This window comes from Ruditapes philippinarum, unplaced genomic scaffold, assembly GCF_026571515.1.
Source record: "Ruditapes philippinarum isolate M1 unplaced genomic scaffold, ASM2657151v2 ctg184_1_1_1_1, whole genome shotgun sequence".
Taxonomy (NCBI): Eukaryota; Metazoa; Mollusca; class Bivalvia; order Venerida; family Veneridae; genus Ruditapes; species Ruditapes philippinarum.
This window is the reverse complement of record NW_026863779.1, coordinates 183,551-207,535: the sequence shown is the minus strand read 5'-3', so window position 1 is coordinate 207,535 and position 23,985 is coordinate 183,551. Positions and strand designations below refer to the sequence as shown.

At 31.3% G+C, this 23,985-nt stretch overlaps 1 protein-coding gene across 3 annotated transcripts in view; it reads left to right on the top strand.

Annotated features, from left to right (window-relative positions):
- The window catches only part of LOC132723309 (A disintegrin and metalloproteinase with thrombospondin motifs 9-like), a 126,902-nt gene that overhangs the window by 13,384 nt on the left and 89,533 nt on the right, over positions 1–23,985 (top strand). For 2 of the 3 annotated variants that reach the window (XM_060707986.1, XM_060707985.1), the window contains exon 4: positions 20,726–20,967. In XM_060707986.1, the coding sequence (XP_060563969.1) occupies positions 20,726–20,967 (242 nt within the window). Of the gene's footprint in view, positions 1–20,725; positions 20,968–21,451; positions 21,470–23,985 lie in introns of those variants that run through there. The other variant, XM_060707987.1, reaches the window with a different exon arrangement.

The window sequence follows — 23,985 nt, the reverse complement described above, 5'->3', positions numbered from 1 at the left end:
AACATACAGTATTTTGTTTATCAGTCAAATAAATGTATTAGGAAATTAATTCATGAAGTGGTCAAGATATTAAAAATCTCCATATCTATTTATTGGTCTATTTATTGAGGTCTAGTTCAAAGAGGTCAAAGAAAACAAATGAGGCTCAGAAATATATCTTACTTTGTCTTAATTGAAAATTTACATGATCTGTACTGAAAACTTTTCTTGTCTTATTAATGATCTTAATTTTACCTTTTAATCTCTTCACCAACAGCATAATTACATCTACTTCCTGGCCATTTCTTACCTTATATAAAAAAGTTACATTTATGTGACTAAATGACTTCCTAAAACCACACCTGCAGGGGATTTTGTTTTACTTTGATAGCCCCATTTACACTGCAACAGTAAATTAAAACTTTGTGACCTGCATGAAATGCATTTGAAGTGGGGAGAGGATGTGTCTAATTGAAAAAACTTCATTTGACAGATAACGCCATTTTAATGAGTTCCATGCAGTTTTTATACAGTTTTTATGCTTTTATATTCTCCATAAAAATGTTGGATTAGCATCTTTAAGTTTTGGGACCGAAGATTTTTCTCGGAGATTGTCAATGCCTAAAGGGCTCTAAATACTCTTCAATCCATAAGCTGAAGAAGATAAAAATTTTGTTTTATGTTTTTTTATTTTTTATCAGTTATAAAATAAATAGGCTGTCCCGTCCAACCCAAGATAGTGTGAGTAGCTGTGAGTTTTAACACCTATATAACGGATGATGGCAGTTTGAAATTATCTTAATCAGATGCTTAAAACATTTTTTCTAAAAAAGGTGCTTTATGAGAACTAAATTTTATTGACCTTTGACTTGAAAAAACGGTATTAAATTTTAGATGAAAAAAACCCAAAAAAAACTGAATTTTTGTATTTTCTTTTTTACCGTGTATTTTGCGTTAAATAAATGTGGCAATATTAGTGATATTGTAAGTCTTAATTTCACTGTGGGTAATTTTTTTTTACGTTTATATGGAGTATAGTCAGTATACTATTATTGTGGGAATGCACCATGTTTTCAGTTGATAGTTTACTCAACATGACCATCATTATATTTTATGTCTGTAATAACAAGTATAAGAGAGTTCAGCCAGGTGTAGTGTAAGGCACTTGACCGCTGCTATGATTAAACATTGTCCGACACAGGTATTAATATTAAATACCGTCTATATCTACTTAAATAAGCAAAATATATTTATAGCGTTCTCTCTTATAACACTTTCAAACACCAAGTTTAAAAAAATGTACTTGATTAAAGGTGAGGAAAGGACTTCTGGAAGCAATTTAATGAATGAAAATTGCTTGGATGGATTTGAGAACTTTGCTTGTTATAAAGTCAGTTAAGGAGGTATTTTAGACTGAGGGTGTAATTGAAGAATAGATATTTCTATATAGGTTTTGCTCCTTTTCAGGGCTATGATTGAGTCCTGAATTGATGGTAAATCACTTTATGTAAACAAGCAACTCTAAGCTCTCTAACATTATAGTAAGTTTGATCCTCAATACGTGAACAATGGATCATAGGCCAATATTGGATCTATCTTTGCCACCTGGGAAGTTGGAAAGAGGCTTGACTTCCTCGTGTGTGTGTTTGGGTGACTTATAACAAAACAAACATACCAACTAACAATTAGAATTATGTTTAGTCCTTGTAAACAGCTGAAGAAACAATGTTATAATCATCATTAAATGATAGTAATTATTACTGTATGAGTACATGTTGCATTAATATAACAGACTTTCATTTGTTAACTGGGGATACAAATACATATGTTAAGTGACGCTGTGTTTTTATCTGTACCGTAATGAATTGCAAATTTTATATTGTTATTACATAGATTTTTATAACCTTAACAGAATAAATTCTACTTTTAAAGGTTATCAGTTTATGCACTTACCGGTACTACTATAAAATTCCATCGAAAATGGAGGGAAATATATTTTTGGCTCTCGTAACATTAATATGACTCATTAGCACTATGATAAACTTTTCTAAAATATGTCTGAAATAGTTTTTAGGTCAATTTGACAATATTTTGTCTATTTTTGGGTTTGTTATAACATTGTGGGAGCAAGACCCGATTTTCTGCTTGTGTGCCCTATAAAAATGGCTTACAGAAGATAACATGTCCATTTAGTCTAGTTGAGAGAGTTTCTCTTTGTAACTTACAGTAAACAATGGTTTCTGTCTGTAATGTAGCAGAAAGAAAATTATAAAGCATGGTAGATTGCTAGGGTTTGGCACGGAAATCAAGTTTTGTAGGGTTACGTTTGTTCTTTGATATAATAACTAAAAAGAAAAGTTTGTGATTTCAGTGTTGTTAATTGTGCTACTTTCAAAAGCATTCCATGAATTGTTTGATCAAGTTGTCATTCTTGGAATAGTTATGAGTTTTTTCAAACAGACTATCATTGTACATATCATTAAACATAGTGTAAAGTAAAGCTCTTTAAAGTTTTTGGTTATGCACTTTCATATGGGCCAATTGCAAATACTGGTCATACTGAAAACCAGATTACAGCTTTCGTGCTCTTATTATGTTTTCAGGTACCAGACAAGGTACTGCGGACCATTGCATGTATATTAACATCTGCTTTAATCATTTATCAGTAGCTATGAAGATATTTTATTGTTTAATCATAACACATTTATATAAGCTTGAAACAAATTGTTGTAACTTGTATTGATCAACTTCGAGTCTGCCTCCTTGAACTAAATCAGTTCTTGTGTTGTATATAAGGAAACATGGTCATGACCCCCAGTAGGGCCTGAACCCATGATCTCTTGGGTGAGTGACAAACACATAAACCACAAGCCTACCACTTCCTTTTGTGTCTATTATATTTTATTGTCTGATTACAACAGCACTGGTATAAAATAGTGTCAGAATTGACCACAAGCTGCTGATTATTGTTGATGAGATTTAAGAAGTGATGTCTGCTTTCTATACTTGAAATACTATAAGACAAGCACTTGTTAGATTGACTGATTGATGTATATTGCTAAATCAAAGAAATATTTAATGGGGAAACAAACATCCACCCTAACATAACAAACCAGCATTAGTGAGGGCAGTATCAGACTAGTTGTGAGACAAGATTGTGTAAATCAGACAAGTGGGTAGTGCCAGCATGAACAATAACATGAGATCTGTCAATTTTCACTAGTTTCCTACCCTCTTCATGGCTGCATTCTCTTCATTACTGCCAATAGATCTCATCTGCTGCATTATCAGCCTAGACTACTGGATGTCTGCTTTAACTAACACTCTGTCTATTGTATGATAATTATTGATAATCAAGACCTTATGAATACAAAATATTACTGAGGAATAGATAAATAAAGAATTCTGTAGTTTCCAAAATATTTGCTGACTGATTTCACAATTTGATTATAATAAGATTAAGGGTTATAACAATATAGGTTTTGTATAAGATATAGGCAGGTCATAATATGAAAATTTTAGGGATGTCTTGGTTACTTTAAAAAAGTATCGAAACAGTAGATGCATTGACTATGTGTATCGAACAATAGATGCATTCAGTATAAGTATCGAAAACAGTGGATTCATTTAGTATAAGTATTGAAACAGTAGATGCATTCAGTTTAAGTATCAAAACAGTAGATGCATTCAGTATAAGTATTGAAACAGTGGATTCATTAAGTATAAGTATTGAAACAGTGGATGCATTCAGTATAAGTATCGAAACAGTAGATGCATTCAGTATAAGTATCGAAACAGTGGATTCATTTAGTATAAGTATTGTAACAGTAGATGCATTCAGTTTAAGTATCAAAACAGTGGATTCATTTGGTATAAGTATTGTAACAGTAGATGCATTCAGTATAAGTATCGAAACAGTGGATTCTTGAAACAGTAGATGCATTCAGTATAAGTATCAAAACAGTGGATTCATTCAGTATAAGTATCGAAACAGTAGATGCATTCAGTATAAGTATCGAAACAGTGGATTCATTCAGTATAAGCATTGTGACAGTAGATGCATTCAGTATAATTACTGAAACAGTAGATGCATTCACTATAAGCATTGTAACAGTAGATGCATTCAGTAAAAGCATTGTAACAGTGGATGCATCCGTATAAGCATTATAACAGTAGATGCATTCAGTAAAAGCATTGTAACAGTAGATGCATTCAGTATAAGTATTGTATCAGTAGATGTATTCAGTATAAGCATTGTATCAGTAGATGTATTCAGTATAAGCATTGTAACAGTAGTTGCATTCAGTATAAGCATTGTAACAGTAGTTGCATTCAGTATAAGCATTGTAACAGTAGTTACATTCAGTATAAGCATTGTAACAGTGGTTGCATTCAGTATAAGCATTGTATCAGTAGATGCATTCATTATATGCATTGTAACAGTAGATGTATTCAGTATAAGCATTGTAACAGTAGATGCATACAGTATAAGTATTGTAACAGTAGTTACATTCAGTATAAGTATTGTAACAGTAGTTACATTCAGTATAAGTATTGTAACAGTAGTTACATTCAGTATAAGCATTGTAACAGTAGATGTATTCATTATAAGTATTGTATCAGTAGATGTATTCAGTATAAGCATTGTAACAGTAGTTGCATTCAGTATAAGCATTGAGTATAAGCATTGTAACAGTAGTTGCATTCAGTATAAGCATTGTAACAGTAGTTGCATTCAGTATAAGCATTGTAACAGTAGTTGCATTCAGTATAAGCATTGTAACAGTAGTTATTCAGTATAAGCATTGCAGTTTCAGTATAAGCATTGTAACAGTAGTTGCATTCAGTATAAGCATTGTAACAGTAGATGCATTCAGTATAAGCAATGAAACTGTAGGAAGCAGATTTTTATTGGTATTTTATGATTACCCTCTAGATTGGCACACTCCAAGTGTCTGGTTTTTCTCAAAACTGTTTCCATGACTTCTAAAGAAGTAAGGTCAGAGTTCACCAGACCACCTGATTCTTTGATTATGTTTGATTACTCTGACTGAACTTTTTCTAGCAATGTTTAGACTTGACTTGGTGTTTTGGTGTTAATTTGTCTCAAGAATGTTTATATTGTTACCTCAGTGTAAAACTGTTGTATCTGATTCTTTGTTTACATAAAGTTACAGTTGTCATGGTAATATATGTAAGAGGATTGTTTTATATGGAAAACTTAGTTTAGGAAATACAAAATGTATTTCATTTATGCAACATGTCTGGAATTTGACAAATTTTACTGTTTTGTTATAATTCTTATATTATTCTGTCTGTTAGAAGTTGGAAATTGTACTGATAATCATCGTATTATAAAGTGTTATAGAGAGCTTACGATTTGTACATTACAATTTGTTACATCTTTAGTTGTATGTTTTGCATTTATAGCACTGCTGATATATTGTTATATTTACAACAACATGCAGTCAGCCTTCTCTTCATATAAAACAAAACAAGAAGATACCTCAATGATAATGTATATATACATGTACTATTAACACACCAGCTGCTACCGGTGGCGTTCCTCACATCTATTATCATCTGTAAACATGCATCGCATGTCAGCACATACACTTGTTACTTTTTTTATACTTTGCAATATTGCAATATGCTTTTCTTACAAAGATCAGCTGAATATATATATAAATATATATGTAAACATATAAGACATGAATATATTTACATACTATATCTATATACCAGTGTTTGATATACATCTTGATCAATCTGTTTAACGATACCCCATCAGTTAATAAGACTGTTATCACAGGCCATTTATTGCAGATAAATACCACATCAGCATGTTTAATGGCTCCCAAATGCCACTGAACTGTACTTATAAGATATATCATTGTCCATTAGATTTCCTGCCTCTTTCTTCTGATGGTCAAATGAATTAATTATCAATGCTGATAGTTATCTCCTTTTAGCACCATTACTTGTCAGCTTGATTTAAAACATGTACAGCATATGAGCATCCCCCTCCTTGCTCTCATAATCAATATAATTATCATCATTATCATCACCACCATCACCATCATGATGATCTTCATCATCACCACCATCATCAATATCCTCCTCCCCCTCTTCCTGCTCCTCATCATCATTATTCATCATCAGTCATTGGATTTGATGAAATACTTATAGAAGATAGAGGAGTTTATCAAGTTGTGTGGGACAAAGAGAGTGTCAAAATTTATGGAGTGTTAACTTACATATGATTGTTGTTTGGGCATAAGGTCAATAAGTGAATTGCAAATATAACAGCAGACGACAATGTTGTTAATGACCTGACATGCTACATCAAAAGAGTAATAATTGCGTAAAAAACGACTTGCTGTCTTCTCCCACTACTTTCATCATTATACTGATCTATCATTATAATTAATGAATTGTATCAGTTTACGTACCATATTAAGCCAGGTATATACTCCATTCTTAAAGTTGTAATATAGTAAGAAAGACATCAAAGTACACAAGGTCAGACTCCACATAAATAATTTATCATCAACTTACTATAACGAAATAAGACTTGGTCACGGAATAAAGTAAAATACAATATATTTATTATTTATATTGTTTCTTTACAATATTAGCAACATGCACGCATTTTACCTAGAACATATGAAGAATAAGGTGAGCTATTGTACTCGCCAAGGTGTTGGGGTTGGTGTTGGAATATGGAGTGCATCCATGCAATCTGACAAGGTGTTATACTGTTGGTTATATGGTACTGAAATCCTTTGATGGACTGCAGAGTAAATCCAATACACAAATTCAGCTGGTAAAGGGTTAGAAAACAAAGGTAAAAAGGTCATTGTCACTTTATTTTATGTTTATGTTTGTCTTTTTCAAGTTTCAGTGCATTTGTTACAGTGCATTTCATTTTAATAAACAAAGATGTCAACATCTGGCAGGAAAGTTATTTTACGTATATATACCGTATATGTTTCGCTACATCAAGCGTCTCGTAATGCCATCTATCTCATTTTGCAGTCTAACGTTTATATGAATGAAAATATGAAACATTTATTTTTATGAATGACTTTAAGATCGTAACATTTCGAAAAATGACTCACATTATATAATAGCATTAGAAAAAAAAATTATTGAGCAATAAATTTAAGAAATTTATCATTATTTATCATCTTCATTTGGAAAAAAAAACTTGAAACAATTTTTCGATCTAAAAAAATCTAGAAAAAATTGGGCTTTCATGTTAGACAGATTAATTGTAAAAGTATTGCAAAAGTAAGGAAATAAATGGATGATTGATAACAAGCATGTTGACATTAAAGCAAATAAAAAAAAAATGTGAATAAAGCTGAAATACATCCACAAATGCAAGCAAAATATTCATTCAAACCCCAGTATCACATTTATAAGTGTTTTACTTCGACAATATAATCATAATGTATTTGATGATCACTGATGTTAAATTTTCTTTTAACGCAACGATTTTGTGGTTTTTTCTTTTCTGTAGGGCAAATTCTCTACTAAATTTCACAAAAAAACGATCACCTTTTTTCTGTCACTTACTGTGCGATATTTGACACACTTCTTGAGGGAAATATTGGTGAAACATTAATGTTTAAACACTTACCTTTATAATTTGAATCATCAATTTGCCCTCTATGTCAATCAAACTAGTTTTCATTGAGTTATAGGATAAAATTCTTACAAAAGAATTTATCTGATATCTCGATATAAAATTGCGTATAAAATCCACGTTAGTTTGCCGTCTCTCGGACATTCACCTATAATGCGAAAAACGTTCATTATTTTTGAATTGTTAACTGGTTTTATAATCAATGAATATAATAAACGCAGCTTTTTTTTATTATATACATGTAGAGGAGTATGTTTTATTCATCATACATATATACAGGAGGCTCGCTGTGGACAAACATGAAGGTTTGTTATATCTGAAAGACACATAGCTGTCAGTGTGATTCCTCAAAGAAATGGTGCAGTTCCTTTATATTAGAATGCCATGCAGTAAGATAACATAATATAAGCAGTTGAGTATGCCTGAAAAGAAAATATGAAAGGTGCATGAAACAAATGCAAGCCTGAATGACATATCATTGTAGTGTAAAGCAACAATTCTGAAGCAGCCTTCATCAATAATGTTTCTATGTTGCCTGAAATTTATAAGTTTTCCAGATTATCCTGTTTTGACAAGAAAGGCGGCAAATAATCATACTTTGAATGGTAATATAGTAAATGTGTCTCAGTTTCATTAAATATACATATACAAATTTTGGTTGTGATGAAGAAGTAAGATAGCAAAGGTTACCAGAGTAACAAAATGGACTTATAAGTGAATTGATAAGTTTTCCCATCAAAATAATGAGGGCTTTAGTTACCTGTGAGTGTCAGAATAAACAAGATGAGAAGATAACTCGGGGTCTGTTAGACTCCTGATTTTTTTTTTCATTATGGCGATGTTTTTGATACTAGAGCCTGTAATTATGATTTAACAGGTAGTGGCTTACAAAAAGACTTTTTTCATCCCCCTTTTCAAAAGGTGTTTGACCGATTACGGAAAAAAAGATATCAAAAAAAGATAGTTTTGAAAATGTAGAGAGTGGCACATACTTGAAAATTGTCACAAAATTCTCGTAAGTGCACTTGGGAGCTCCTCCAAAACTTTGTTGAAAGAGAAAATCTCTACTCATATGAGGTCCTTGACCGAAAACATGTTACAATATATATTAATGGGATTAGGTCATGTAAGAAAATGTTACTGTCAAAATGAAACATGAAGAACTTTAAATTGATGTTAATATGATAAAAAGAGCAGTGCAAATGTTTATGATAGATCAAAGAGAGGAAGTTTTTTGCAGCTTTGTAATACAGCATTTTCTTTCTTCTATTTATAACTTGAAGTGATTAAATTTACTTTTGTTCCATTTTTTGCTATTTTCATGTGAGAAAATAAGAAGATTTTGAGATATTTAAGTCTATGATAAAAATAAGGCAAAAATAAATCAGGTAAGTTGCTTAATTTGCAATGTTTAGTTGGGTTTTTTTTTGACAGAGGAACATATTTTATAGAACTTTTCACACAAATAACTAAACAAATTGACAATGCTAGGAAATGATAGAGACAGGCCCAGAGAAAGAATAAGGAAAAAGAAATGCATATTTTCACTTGAGTGGTTTCTGAAAGTGTTAGATATTTGACAGTAGTAATTTACCTACAAATTACCTCATTACCAACTTGTGTTGATCATCTTCTGATTATGGACATCAAGCAGAGCTGAGGCAAGGTGAATATATAACATTCTACAACCCAAATATATCATTGCTACATATCATCACCTCAACACATCAATGTTTTAACTGTGAATAAAGTAATTACAGCTTTTTTGCACTGAGGCAGGACTTTATGTTGTTTGACTAACAAGGTCAATGGCTTCTGTTTAATAAAATTGTACAGACAAATTTTTCTAAGGTGTCGTTTTTAGATAGTGAATTTTGAATTATTTCATAGTTGTCGCAAAAAGAATATGCTTTAGATATGAAGATTTTTTGGGAAGTAAAAGTTAGGTAGTACTCCACTGTGCATTATTTCAGACACTAGCAGGCACGTTTGTAGAATGGATAGCTCCCTCACATGAAAGAATCCAGTCTTTTAAACCATGGACCAAATTGCATTGAATGTATCATATGACTTTTACACAGAACAGAGTTATCATCTTGAAACAAATTGTTCAAAGACAGAAGAGATTGATGAGATGTTTAAGTTTCTGAGACTGATATCACTATATAGCAAGGTCAATAAATGGCTTTGTCAAGTTGGCAAGTTCTTTTTCGTCTTTGATAACTTGAAATTTATCCAAAACATGCATTTTTCTTTAAAGGAGAGACATGCATAGATAAATAATGTATAGAGCAGTTGTATAAGGAATATGACCCTAATAAATTCACAGGTCAGCTTACTCTGACAAACAAGGCAAGTATTCTGTTTTCATAAAAAGATTAGGCTTTTATTTCATTATCTGTAATTGCCGTCATACCCTCAAAATGTCAGTATATACGTTTGTATGACTGTAATTTTAGCCTAGTTGCCAATTAGATTAAAAGTGTTTGCTAACGTCTTTGATCAAGTGTTAAAGCATATCACTTTATAAAGGATGACCACAATGGGCATCATTAATAACATGGCTATTTTAAGATTTAAATGTTCTTTAATTTGTGTTACGATTTGGCGATTAAAGGTTTAATACTGAGACTATTTAAATATGTAGAGGTATAGATTGAGCGATAAAGTTTGCTTTTATTATGGTGTTAGTAGAGAATCTAACTTTTGCCCGTTTGTTTGCTTTAATCCTAATCCGTTAAGCTCGCATTTAAATCAATCGTAATTTGTTTGATTCCTGTTGATAAATGTCCCGCATCAATCGTAGGAAAGTAATAAGATTTTTCATGTGTATAGCACTGTGCCTTTTTGATCAGTTTATATAATCATTTTACCGTCATTTACATTTAAGCAGGAAGGGTACTTCACATTTAAATACTTGTCTTGATAGAAGTGCAACCAAATATAATATTTAATATATACTTTCTATATACTCATTACTGTATATACTTTGGTTGGGTGTTTGCTCATGCTAGAAATAAAGGGTTAGTGTTCTATGGCTGTGATACATTTATGTTAAAAGAAGTAACATGATAATTAGGAGAAATGTATCTGTCATATTTCTTAATAACCTTTAATTATTTCATAGCCAGTTGTCAATATTTATAACTAGTATAGGGAGAGGTAACACAGCAAAGTACCATGAAAAAATGTCCATCCTTACCCTCTGATGACAATTTATATAATTATTCAGACAAATTCGTTAAAATACTGAGCAGTAATGATTAAAATTTTGTTTAAAATTATGATGAATGTATTTGGTTCATTAGGTCAAGGAGCTATGGTTTCATATTTGCTTTAATTTAGTCTATTTAATAGAGATAACATAATTGTGGTTAAATGTTAACAAGTTTTATATGGTATACAGTATCAAAACCTGCTGGAAAATTGATTTTCATTTGTTCCTTTAATCGTTTACCCCAGGGTACAGTTTACCCCCCAAGATTTTTATTAATTAGATAAGACCCAAGTCCATTTTAAGGTTAAACGGTTTAGGAGCGATAATTAGTTCTCGGATTTCATAAGTTTTTTTATTGGTTTATTAATAGCCATAATTATCGAGCATATTTGTCAATTTGCTGTAAAGATCCAATACATTTTAAACGCCTTTTATATGGAGCTATTGACTTTAGGCTCTGAGGCAATAAGAAAGAGTGAAAATTAGTCTCGACAAAGACTGCCGAATGCCACTATTTGGTCTTAATCAGATAAACAGATGGAAATGTGATACTTTCAGGGGGACAGCTTTCTCTGACAAACTTCTGATAGATTTCTCACTGTTTGGGTCAGTATGAAAAAAATAAGGATTTGTCAGTATGAAAAAAATAATGATTTGTCATACTATTATAAGATTTTTGTCCTTTTGGTTCAACTTTGCTGTGGATTTGTTTCTTTAATAAACATTTAAGATTTTTTCCTTGTTTTAGATGCTACCAGTATTTTAAAAGAAAAAAGAGTATAATAAAAATTATGCAAGATTTTTTTCATACTTTTTTTTCTGGGTGGCCTTTTATATCTAAGTTCTTATTACAGGTAAAGGATTCCTTCCTGGTTCAAATCTGCTAATATCACCAGCAAAGGTCGCACGCTTGTTCATTTCTTATCCGCAAGAATGTCTAACTTAAATGTTATGATATAAGGGCGTGATCTTCAAATCTAAATGAACTGAAGATTCACAGATTTTATTTTTATTTTTCTTTTATTTCAGGAATGATTTCTAAAAGTAGAAAGATATCAGAAGCTTTGTAAATTTTTATACCTCCTGTGTATGATACAAATATCTTTATATTACATTATAATGCATTTATCTTTATGTATCATTTGTTAAGTTAAATTGTTTCCTGCGTTTGGTTAAGATTAGCAAATTTCTGAAGTGTAAGCAACCTCGTGGAATTTAACACCAAATTTTTTCTGCACACTGATACTCTGTCAGAAACTTGCATTTAATTTTGTTACCTGTATTAAACTCAAACACCTGTTCCGAATCCACATCCACTGTTAGCTTCTGTCAAAGCCTGTGTTTTGAAAAAAATAGAACTGTTTAAATTATACAAAATTTGATGTTGTTTGTTCAGTAAACAGTGGAGCAGATATTAGTGCAATCGCATCGTTTTAAGATGATATCCATGGTTAAGAATGACAACAGACTTCTTAATGCCTTATAGTGACATTTTGGTGCAACATATCTAGTTAATACGTTGTGACTTACAGTACCATAAATTCTTAATGACTTTATGACTTCTAGTTGATTTATAGTAACTTCTGGACTACTTAATTTACACAGACTTATTGGGCATTTATAATGACTTATTTGGTGACTTACATCAACTTTTTTGTCTTGATGACTTGCTGTAAGTTCTACATACATAGACTTTCTTGGGCATTTACCATGACTTGTTTGTGACTGAATCTTTGGTGATTTATTAGTCCAGACTTTGTTTTTATCCATTTTCAAACTTGAAATTTTATATATTTTTAATGTATCATAATCTGTAATTGCAAGTTTGAAAATTTTCTGATCTGAGGTACTTGTTTTAATTGCCAATTGTTAAGATTGGTATCAAATAGTGTTTTAAAAATGATTTTTTCAATGGTAACAATAGAAATTAGAAAGGAGCAATAATTCATTCTCTCAATAGCATTTAATTTTAAAGGTTATTATATATATATATTCTTTTTACTACTTGAGTAGATTGAGAGGTAGTGACTGTTTTTATAAGTATAAAGGTGGGGCTAGTGGGGTTTCTGCGCTCTATACAGTAAAATAAGTGCAAAATTAACAGGTGGTTTCAAGAGATTTAAATCTTTAAAAATAAAATCAATAAAGATTATGAGGAACTTGGAAGGGCCAAGAACCTTGTTATCTGTTATTTATTGTTATGCCCCCATTTCGAAGAAAAGGGGGTATATTGCTTTGCACTTGTCGGTCCGTCGGTCCGTCGGTCCGTAGACCAAATGGTTTCCGAGTGATAACTAAAGAACCCTTAGGCCTAGGAACTTCAAACTTGGTATGGTGATTGGTCATGACCAGTAGATGACCCCTATTGATTTTGGGGTCAAGGGGTCAAAGGTCAAGGTCACATTGACCTTGTAAGCGAAAACGGTTTCCGATCAATAACTAAAGAACCTTAAGGCCTAGGAACTTCAAACTTGGTATGGTGATTGGTCATGATCAGTAGATGACCCCTATTGATTTTGGGGTCAAGGGGTCAAAGGTCAAGGTCACATTGACCTATTAAGCAAAAACGGTTTCCGATCAATAACTAAAGAACTTAAAGGCCTAGGAACTTCAAACTTGGTATGGTGATTGGTTATGATCAGTAGATGACCCCTATTGATTTTGGGGTCAAGGGGTCAAAGGTCAAGGTCACATTGACCTATTAAGCAAAAAACGGTTTCCGATCAATAACTAAAGAACTTTAAGGCCTAGGAACTTCAAACTTGGTATGGTGATTGGTCATGATCAGTAGATGACCCCTATTGATTTTGGGGTCAAAGGTCAAGGTCACATTGACCTCTTGGGTAAAAACTGTTTCGGATCAATAACAAAAGAACCCTTAGACCTAGGAACTTCAAACTTGGTATGGTGATTGGTTATGACAAGGATATGACCCCTATTGATTTTGGGGTTAAGGGGTCAAAGGTCAAGGTCACATTGACCTTGTAGGTAAAACGGTTTCTGATCAATAACTAAAGAACCCTTAGGCCTAGGAACTTCAAACTTGGTATGGTGATTGGTCATGACCAGCAGATGACCTATTGATTCTGGGGTCAAGGGGTCAAAGGTCAAGGTCACATTGACCTTGTAGGTAAAAACGGTTTCTGATCAATTACAAAAGAACCCTTAGGCCTAGGAACTTCAAACTTTGTATGGTGATTGGTTATATCCAGCAGATGACCCCTATTGATTTTGGGGTTAAGGGGTCAAAGGTCAAGGTCACATTGACCTTGTAGGTAAATACGGTTTCTGATCAATAACTAAAGAACCCTTAGGCCTAGGGACTTCAAACTTGATATGGTGATTGGTCATGATCAGTAGATGACCCCTATTGATTTTGGGGTCAAGGGGTCAAAGGTCAAGGTTACATTGACCTCTTAGGTAAAAACGGTTTCCGATCAATAACTAAAGAACCCTTAGGCCTAGGAACTTCAAACTTGGTATGGTGATTGGTCATGACCAGCAGATGACCCCTATTGATATTGGGGTTAAGGGGTCAAAGGGCAAGGTCACATTGACCTTGTATGTTAAAACAGTTTCCGATCAATAACTAAAGAACCCTTAGGCCTAGGAACTTCAAACTTGGTATGGTGATTGGTCGTGACCAGCAGATGACCTATTGATTTTGGGGTCAAAGGTCAAGGTCACATTGACCTTGTAGGTAAAACGGTTTCCGATCAATTAACTAAAAACGCTTAGGCTAGGAACTTCAAACTTTGTATGATGATTGGTCGTGACCAGCAGATGACCCCTATTGAGTTTTGGGTCAAGGTGTCAAAGGTTAAGGTCATGACCAGTAGATACTTGATAACCCTTATTAATTGTTTGATCACTGGGTCAGAAGTCATGCATAATAACCTTATCACATGACTAATTGGCTGCTGATTAGGGGGCATACATGTTTTACAAACATATCTTGTTTACATGTATTTTCTATAATTATTTATTTTTACAGTCATTTTTACTTACTTTGTTATCTCAAGAGTACTATGTGCGATTTGTAAAAAAAAAATTAACAACTGGATAAAGATGACTTTGATAGTTTTTAACAGTTGTTACAATTGATAAAGAATATTTTTAATTGTTTTATTTTGAGAATGCCTACTTTAACTATCAAACAAAAAATCTAGATAATCCTTTTGAATGCACTATTTTTGAAATAAAGAATTATCCAGGGTAGATCTAGTCTATATATAAAGTAATGCCATTGAGTTTAATAGGCTCTAAAAAATAAACATTTATCAATACTTTACTTTTTTATGAGATATTAAAAATCAATTTTAGAGTCAGCATTTCTCTTACCAAGTCAACTGATACAATATCAATATAATGCTAAAAATATGAAGACAAAAAACTAAGGATATTAAAGGGAGGTAATTCATTCTTGTTCAGAATGTATTTTAAATTTTAAGAGTTTTTAAAGAAATAAAAAGAGTAGGAAAGTAATATAGTTTTTTGATGAATTTTCTCTTTTGCAGAGAACCAAACTAGTATAAGATTTGATTGAACAGAAAACAACCATCAGCAACATAACAAAACAACCTAATATAAGGGACATTTATTGATTCTTTTATGTTTTTTTCCTGTCATTTGTACAATTTTTATATTGAAGATTTCTCAGCAAATACAAAAAAAGCTACAAAAATATTTTAAGTGTTATCATTTCACAAAAAAAAGAAAACTATTTTTTAAGTTGATAGATAAAACAGGAATGAAGAGATTGATAGCATAGGTTGACAGACTCAAATTTAATGATTTCTACATCAACGTCTTGTGTTATAGTGTAACAAGTAATCTATTTCACACAATGTATCATTCTTTTTGATGAGACATTGATATCTATTTCAAACAAATATTTCATTTAATCTGTACAACTTATGCTTGAAGTTTTTTTGTAATGTCAGCAAAAAAAGTACTTATCTGTTCTCATTAAGTGCATTTTTTTTGCAAGATCTGCACAAATATCAAAGATAATTTAAAAGACATTTTTCAAAAATCTAATTAAAAATATTGGTAAAGATTAGAATACATTTGAAGCATTCTTTCCCTAAGATATTAGATGTCACATAGCTTCATTGAACAGCCTATCAGACCAACGTTAACTGATTACGTTGATCATGAAAAACTATTTATCAAACCAGTAATTAGCTTAATTAGTGTATTACACAATAGTTAGGAAATACGATGACCTCACAGTAACAATTTGGTGCATTATCTTGTCCATGATAGATAACAGTTATTTTATTAAGCTTGACAGTAATTAATGGTCTAATTTTTTTTAAATGTTCGTACCTTGCAATGCATGGAAAATTGATAAAAACTGTTTAACTCTATCCATGCTAAATATATTAACTAGACTTGGATATCTTTCAGTCTAGGCAAAGCCATTGATTGTTTTTTAAGGAAAATTGCAAAAGATGACCTGACTGACGACAAGCAGTGCACAGATGTGCCTTCTGATCATGGGTCTGCAATGGTCACATGATTAGAATCATATACAGGCTAAAGTTTAACTGATTGATCGGACAGTGAATTGGTTTTATTTATGGGCTGCTCATTTTTGGTTATTGCAGTAAATGGCAGATGAACGTGAAGATCAAAATGAACAAATGATAATAGTATACTATAGTCCTTCACAGATCAAACACTGTTTATCTTTTCTCTTATTTGTATTGTTTTATAGGCGATATAATATGTACCAGTAATATCTCGGTTAAAGTGTTTAATACCAGTACTTTGTTTTGTTATATTTTTGTTGATATTTATGCCTTCAGAAAAGAATCATGTCAAACTATCAGCTAGCATATTGTAGGTATTGTGTTTTAAACACTAAGGCCCTTTTTTGATTGAATAAAAAAGAAGAAAAAAAAATGGATCTAAGACCTATTAACAAGAAATAAAGAGATCACATGTATCATTTATAATGAACAATTAAAATATTATTTTCTGGTTGCATAAACACATTTGACAGCTGAACATAATTTTTTATGATGTAAAGTTGTTACATGATACAAAGATTATCATTTCCAATTTGGACAAATGTACAATCCATGCTTTGAAGTTCATGTTTCTAAATGAGCTGAAATTAGTTACAAAGTGTATAATGAGACCACACCTTGTAAAGTGCAGCAACCGTACATAGCTCTTTTCTTTAAGTAGGAATTGTTCTCACTTAAAAGGGATATCTTATTTAACTAAATACAAAAAAATTCAGATGGTATTTAGTTCGGTGTAGTATTTAACATGCAAATATTATAATCAATTATCATGGCTGAGAAATTTATACTACGTTTAATAACTATAAAGTATAAATAAACTTGCCCTGAAATACTTGTGGTATTAAACTATGGTAGTTGCGGTTATGTTGTTTTTTCCGTTGAAGCGTTTTATCAATAAGGATTATTTTAGAACACAATTTAATTATTTTTCGTTCTACTTATTTTTGGACACTTTGTGAATGATTCAGAAGAGAAATGTTGTTGCTCCACCCACCTGGTTGTCCTTACTGGTATTATCTCAATCATTCATTTTTAAATGTAAATGGTATGGTCTTCTATAGTCAAACAAACTTGTTGATGTATTTCCCTTTTTACTCTTCAGTTTGAAAAAGAAATTGATTGTATTGAAATCCGACCTAATGTCTAATGCAAGAAAAACATTACTTCAAACATGAGTATTCTAATATGTACTTTATCTAAAGTGTTCCCATATATTGTTTAAGTGTCAGTGACCACACAAGATCTTGGTATACCACGGCTTCAACAAAAGACATGTTTAAAATGCGTAAAATATTTTACTCTTCTTTAGTGTGGATACCAGATGGAGTCATCCATTTAAAATAACAGTTCAACAGGAGCAGAATTTTTGAAACCCTGTAATTACGATGTCCACTGTTGATGATAATTGGACGATTCTATTGTCCATGTTTTGTTGGAAATGAAAATTTTAAATTTTTTGACATGATGAATTAGAATTCGGCACACGCACATTCTTTTATGTCTGGCACTTTTCTTTTGTGTCTAGATTAAAATAGCAGAAATTTTTAAAAAGAAATTCCGTTAAATTTAGATTTGGGTTTAAAGTTCAAGATGTTATCATTTACTTAGTGCGTACTAAGAAGGTTATTTGGTCTGTATATAGTAATTTGTGATACTGATGTTTTAACATGAGAACATCGCGTATCCAAGTGTGTGCACCTTTTTGCATCATGATTTCATTGAAACCTGTTCTTTGTGGTAAAACACACAAAATGTTCTGGCATTTTCTATTGTAAGATTTGTTAACTGAAGTTTTTTTATTTATCTTAGATCTTTTTTACTGCTATTATAACTTTAATTGAGCATTGACATCCTGTGAAAAATGAGTTATTTTTTTAAGTGCAGCATTTTTATGGGAAGTTGTTAATATGCGTCCTTCACAACTTTCAAAAGAAACAAAATTCTGGTGTACAAGAGAAATAAACATCATGTAATTAATGCGTTAGGTTCAAGATTAATGTACTTTGTAAAAAAAGGAAGTTTGTATATACCGGTACTTAACTTTATAAAAAAACAAACAATAACAACAAAAACAACATGTTCTTAGTTTGAAAAGTTCAGCAAAAGAACCTTATGTAGTTTTCCTTATATCCTTGAAGTTTGATAGATTAAGAATGCATAACAAAAATCGTGACAGAAAGAGTTGGCTGTCAGTGTTTATATCGGTACACCATGTTCCTGTAAAATTGTGAGAATTTGATTACAGACTAAATTTAATTTTGGAAAAAAAAGAAGATATTACACAATTTATAAAAACTGTAGCTGTACAGATTTTCAGGCGATAATTAGAAATTATAAAGATTAAAGCTTATGATGATTAGAGATTTAAAAAATTAGTTAAAAAAACTAAAATTTATGACGATGGTTCTGTTTGTACTTGAAGAATATTATAGTGAATGTGTGAAAAAGTACAATTGGCTTGTTATACAAAAAAAACTGTTATAAAAAGATTAAAAAGACATGAGTTGAACATTTACCGATTATCATACAATGATTAGAAATTCCCAGATTCAGATTACAGATTATATTAATGATTAGAGATTATTAAACATAGCTTAAAAGGATTCTTTAAAATCATAATTACGCCACGGTTTCCGTTTTTTGTTCAATTAAATTGAATTTGGGTTTTTGTAGACATCCTTGACACGATTACGTGACTTGAGTGGGCGTTTCCTGTGATGTTGGCTGTCTCGGTGATTTTTGCAACCAATTTACTTCTGTAGTGTGTAAGGTCATGAATAATTATGATCTTATTGTTCTATGTTCTCAAGTTTCTGCAGTTTGAACACCTTTTAATTGTTCCGTATCTAGATCAAGTTTCTTGAATTGTTTTCCAACTGTTTCAGCTGTTTCTATGAACATGTTTGCAATGTTCTCGATTTTGATAATTGTGATAAGATGATGTTAGCTCTTGCTTCAAAAAAACTTCTTATTTAAATTTTATTTTGATGAAACAGGTGAAATTTTGACACCCATAGTGTGGCAGGAATATTGTTAATCTAGTTCTTATTTTTGAATCAGGCTAAGTTGAAAGAGTACGCCTGTATCAGAAGTGAAAGGGGAAAAAAAACAACAGGTTTGTAGTCATTATTACAACAAAAACTAGCAGATAATGATGTAAATGAGGAAACCAGTTGTGTACTATATATACTGTATGGAGCTCAAACTGTCAAAATAATCAGAAAAGCTTGTATTCCATATATCATTTGTTGTATAACTGTGGAGTGTAGAGGAAAACAAACACAGCAAAAATATACCTAAAGTAAACAAATAATTTGAGAAAACTGAACCTCCCGAAATAAAGATTAGTAAATCTGTAGAAACTTGCAGACTTTGGAATCTGCATATAAAAGAATATGAATTCCATATTCTCCTGTGTGGATGATTAGAAATAAAGTAACAATTAAGATAATTATACTTAATGTAGAAATGCAGAATGGAATCCTATAAATTGTCAGGAAAAATTTTGCCGCCTTTTTTTTTTTGGCAAACATGTTTTTTGCAAGGTTCCAGGCAGCATTAGAAAGGTGAGAATTGTGTGTTGGAATGCAGATATCCCTGCTAGTTTCTATATGGTTATGATTGCACATGTAGATGCAAGAATTATCATGATTCGTACATAATACAAGCTAGCATTGATGTGGATATGCTACTTAATGACTCATATTTGACAAAATGGTTGTGTGGTGAGAAAACAGCATCGTGATGCCAAATGCTTTCATCAGTGACACGATACATCATGTTCACATTCCACTCTCTAACAGTACATTCTGTTACATCATATTTGTTGTTAATTTACGCAGCTAGAGAATAAATCTTCATTATTAACTCTACAAACATTGTTCTGTCAATTATCATTGTAATCATCATCATTATCATCTTCATAGTCGTAATGGGATTGCCTACAACTCTCAGCAGTAATACTATCATCATCATCATCATTGTGAACATCATCATTTTTGTGATCATCGCCATTACCATTATTGCCATCATCATCATTATCATCAACATCGTCATCATCATCATTATCATCAACATCGTCATCATCATCATTATCATCAACATCGTCGTCATCATCATTATCATGATCAGTGTCATCATCATTCGTCATTATTACAGAAATAACCATTGCAGTTACTTTATCTCCTTTTACAGTTTTCAATATTTTCATTTTATAATTTTAGAATAAACTTGATAATTAACATGTACAGTTTAATGTTATCAATTTGTATGTTCTTATAACCGTTTATCAATTTTTCACATAGAGACATCTCTCTACTTTTCTTTTTGCTCTATTTTCAGAAAATTATAAACACAAGCGAAGGAAAAGAGACTTGGAAAGTGATATAGAAAACTTAGATTTTAGTGATATATCTAGTGCATCTTCATTTAATAATTTAATTTCATCGTCTAATTCTCCTCATCGGACTAAACGCTCAGTGTCACATAAAAACTATGTGGAAGTTATGGTAGCCACTGACCATCTCATGCTGCGGTATCATAAAGATGATCTTCAACATTATATTCTTAATTTGATGGCCATAGTGAGTATATTTCTATTATATTCTTAATTTGAATTTGATGGCCATAAATTTCTACTATATTCTTAATTTGATGGCCATAGTGAGTTTATTTCTACTATATTCTTAATTTGATAGCCATATATTTCTACTATATTCTTAATTTGATGGCCATAGTGAGTATATTTCTACTATATTCTTAATTTGATGGCCATAGTGAGTATATTTCAATTATATTTTTAATTTGAATTTGATGGCCATAAATTTCTACTATATTCTTAATTTGATGGCCATAGTGAGTATATTTCTATTATATTCTTAGTTGGAATTTGATGGCCATAAATTTCTACTATATTCTTAATTTGATAGCCATAGTGAGTATATTTCTATTATATTCTTAATTTGAATTTGATGGCCATAAATTTCTACTATATTCTTAATTTGATAGCCATAGTGAGTATATTTCTACTATATTCTTAATTTGATGGCCATAAATTTCTACTATATTCTTAATTTGATGGCCATAGTGAGTATAATTATACTATATTTGTAAATGAAATCTAGTCTTTCATATTTTTTCAAGTTCAAAGTAAACTAGAAGTCAGGGCACTAGTAGTCCTCTCATGGGTTAAACATACTTCACACTAAATTTAACATAAATTACAGCCCTAAAGGCCAAATAGGTAGATTTGTACTATTAAAATTTTTGGACTCCATTCAGTGAGTGAAATTATGTTACTATTATTTATGAATGCGGTAGATCTAATGCGATAACCGAAAATAACACAGTCGGTCTATTTTTGTTTTGCAATAATTTATTTCTTTTATCGGGGAAAAATAAATATCAGCAAATTATATCTCATCAAAACAGTATTCATTTTATTTCGGTTAAATTTCAAATCAGTGTACGCTTTATTTAAAGAATGGTATTATATTGCCCTTAAAGTTATCTTCAGTTCATCAATTTTCATTTGAAAAAGGGGATACTGGCATGCAATCCTTTAAAAACAGGCCAGGGTAGAAATAACTAAATGTTTGGTTCATGCACATGTACAGATTTTAATCCAGAACACGAATGGGGATAATGTCTGTAATATTGTCATATTCGAAGTACTATACAAAGAAATGAAGTAAATTCTCTTCAGATTTGCTTTAAAACAAAAACAAACAACATACAAGCTATTCTTTGTACACTAACTAAACAAGTTTGTTGGTTTATGTTGTTTTTTGTTTGTAATTTTGCGGTGTTTTCTATTACCACGATAAAAATCACGTCTGTACAACAAAAATCTTTCAGTCATAATAAAATTCTTTAATAAGTTTTGCTATTATAGACAATAAATAAAGATGTTACTAACAAACAAATAGAAACATTTCTTTGGTCTGAAATTCAGAGCTTTGCTTTAAAATCCAAAAATATCTAGAAAAAATATTTAAAACTAATCAAATGTAACAAATTATTACTGTCACGCAATCAGGCTTTGGTTGGTTAAACTGTTCTCTAATCGGGGAAATTTAGGTCTTTGGGTCACCGGGAATTAAGAGACCGTAATGCAGAAGATATTGCCCGTGACTGTTTTATCTCAACGAGGGTGATGAAGATTTCAACAAGTAACTCCTTTAAATTACTCATATTTCTACCAAAAATTTCCTACTCCTTTGCTTTACTGATTAGATGAAAATTGAATTAAAATGGGATTCTGACACTTTTGGTTTTTGAACACTGTGTTATTAATGATATATATGTCAATTCTAAGCACTATTACAAAATATATTTGAATGCCATTAATTAAGATGCAAGTTGTATGAGATGCCTGTAAGTCTGTCAACTAGCAGAGTATATGGTGACTAACACAATACCTAGCAATCAGAATAAGAAAAACCACTGCCGAGCAATTTCCTCCGAATGTTTCTGCTGTTACTTTATATGTACATACTTCGTTTCATTGAACTATGTTTGAATGCTTCTGAATGTTTAACTTACATGGCTGTAGCTGTCTTACATTTAGACATCTGGACCGATGAATTGCACACACAGTGTTAAACCAAATGTTTAAATGCACAACCAGACTTATACAGTCAAAGATGACATTGAAAGCACATAAATAAAGTATCTGTGCATATTTTATGCTAGCTTGTACATGAATAGGTCATGAGAAAAGCCAAATTGCAGTTCATAAAATCAAGAATGACACTGTTGCTGAATTGAAAATGTCAGAGTGTAGTAAAGTACATATTTTGCACCTCTTTTTGTATCTCAGATCTATAAATATTTTAAATGCATAATGTTTGTGTATGAATATTGTTCAGTCTACAGTGTGATGAAATTATTTTGCAAACTTCTTTCCTTTTTTTGGTCCAATTCCCCCCCCCTTTTTTTTTGGGTGTGCAAGTATGTATGAATAAAACTCCAAAAACTGGTTAAGTAATAAATTGTAAAGCTAGATGGATGTTATTCTGTAGCTTGGAATATGCAGTATTTTACATCTTTCACCAGAAAACATGAAAGAATTCTAAAATCTGTGTAAGTAAAGTAGTATGTCAGACTGTAGTTATATGATATTTCAATACACCTAAGCTATTCTACATATGGCCCTTATCATTTACACCAAATATTATGTAAATATTTAATATACTTGAAGTTTTGATGTTTTAAACATGCAAAAGTGTGCCAAAATGCATTTCATGTTTGAAAATAGAGATTTTTCCACTTTCTACCTCTTTGTTTGTGTCTGTTCTTTTTTTGTATGCACATTGTTGACTAGGCTGAACATCAGGATAAAACATGGAGAAAACATGATGTTACATTTACATGGACCACCCTGTTATATTTGTTGTTGTTTTTTCTTTTTGATTGATGAAAGAATGTTTGTAATTTATGTACTCCCTATACAGGCCATCTAAATGGTTGAAAGTCCTATATTACAAGGTCATAATTTTCTTTCCTTCACAACCTTTACTCAAGAATATGAAAATATTTTTATTAAAAAAATGCCTGTATTTTTGGGAGGACTTTTCTTTTCATCTTGCTATTTGATCAAT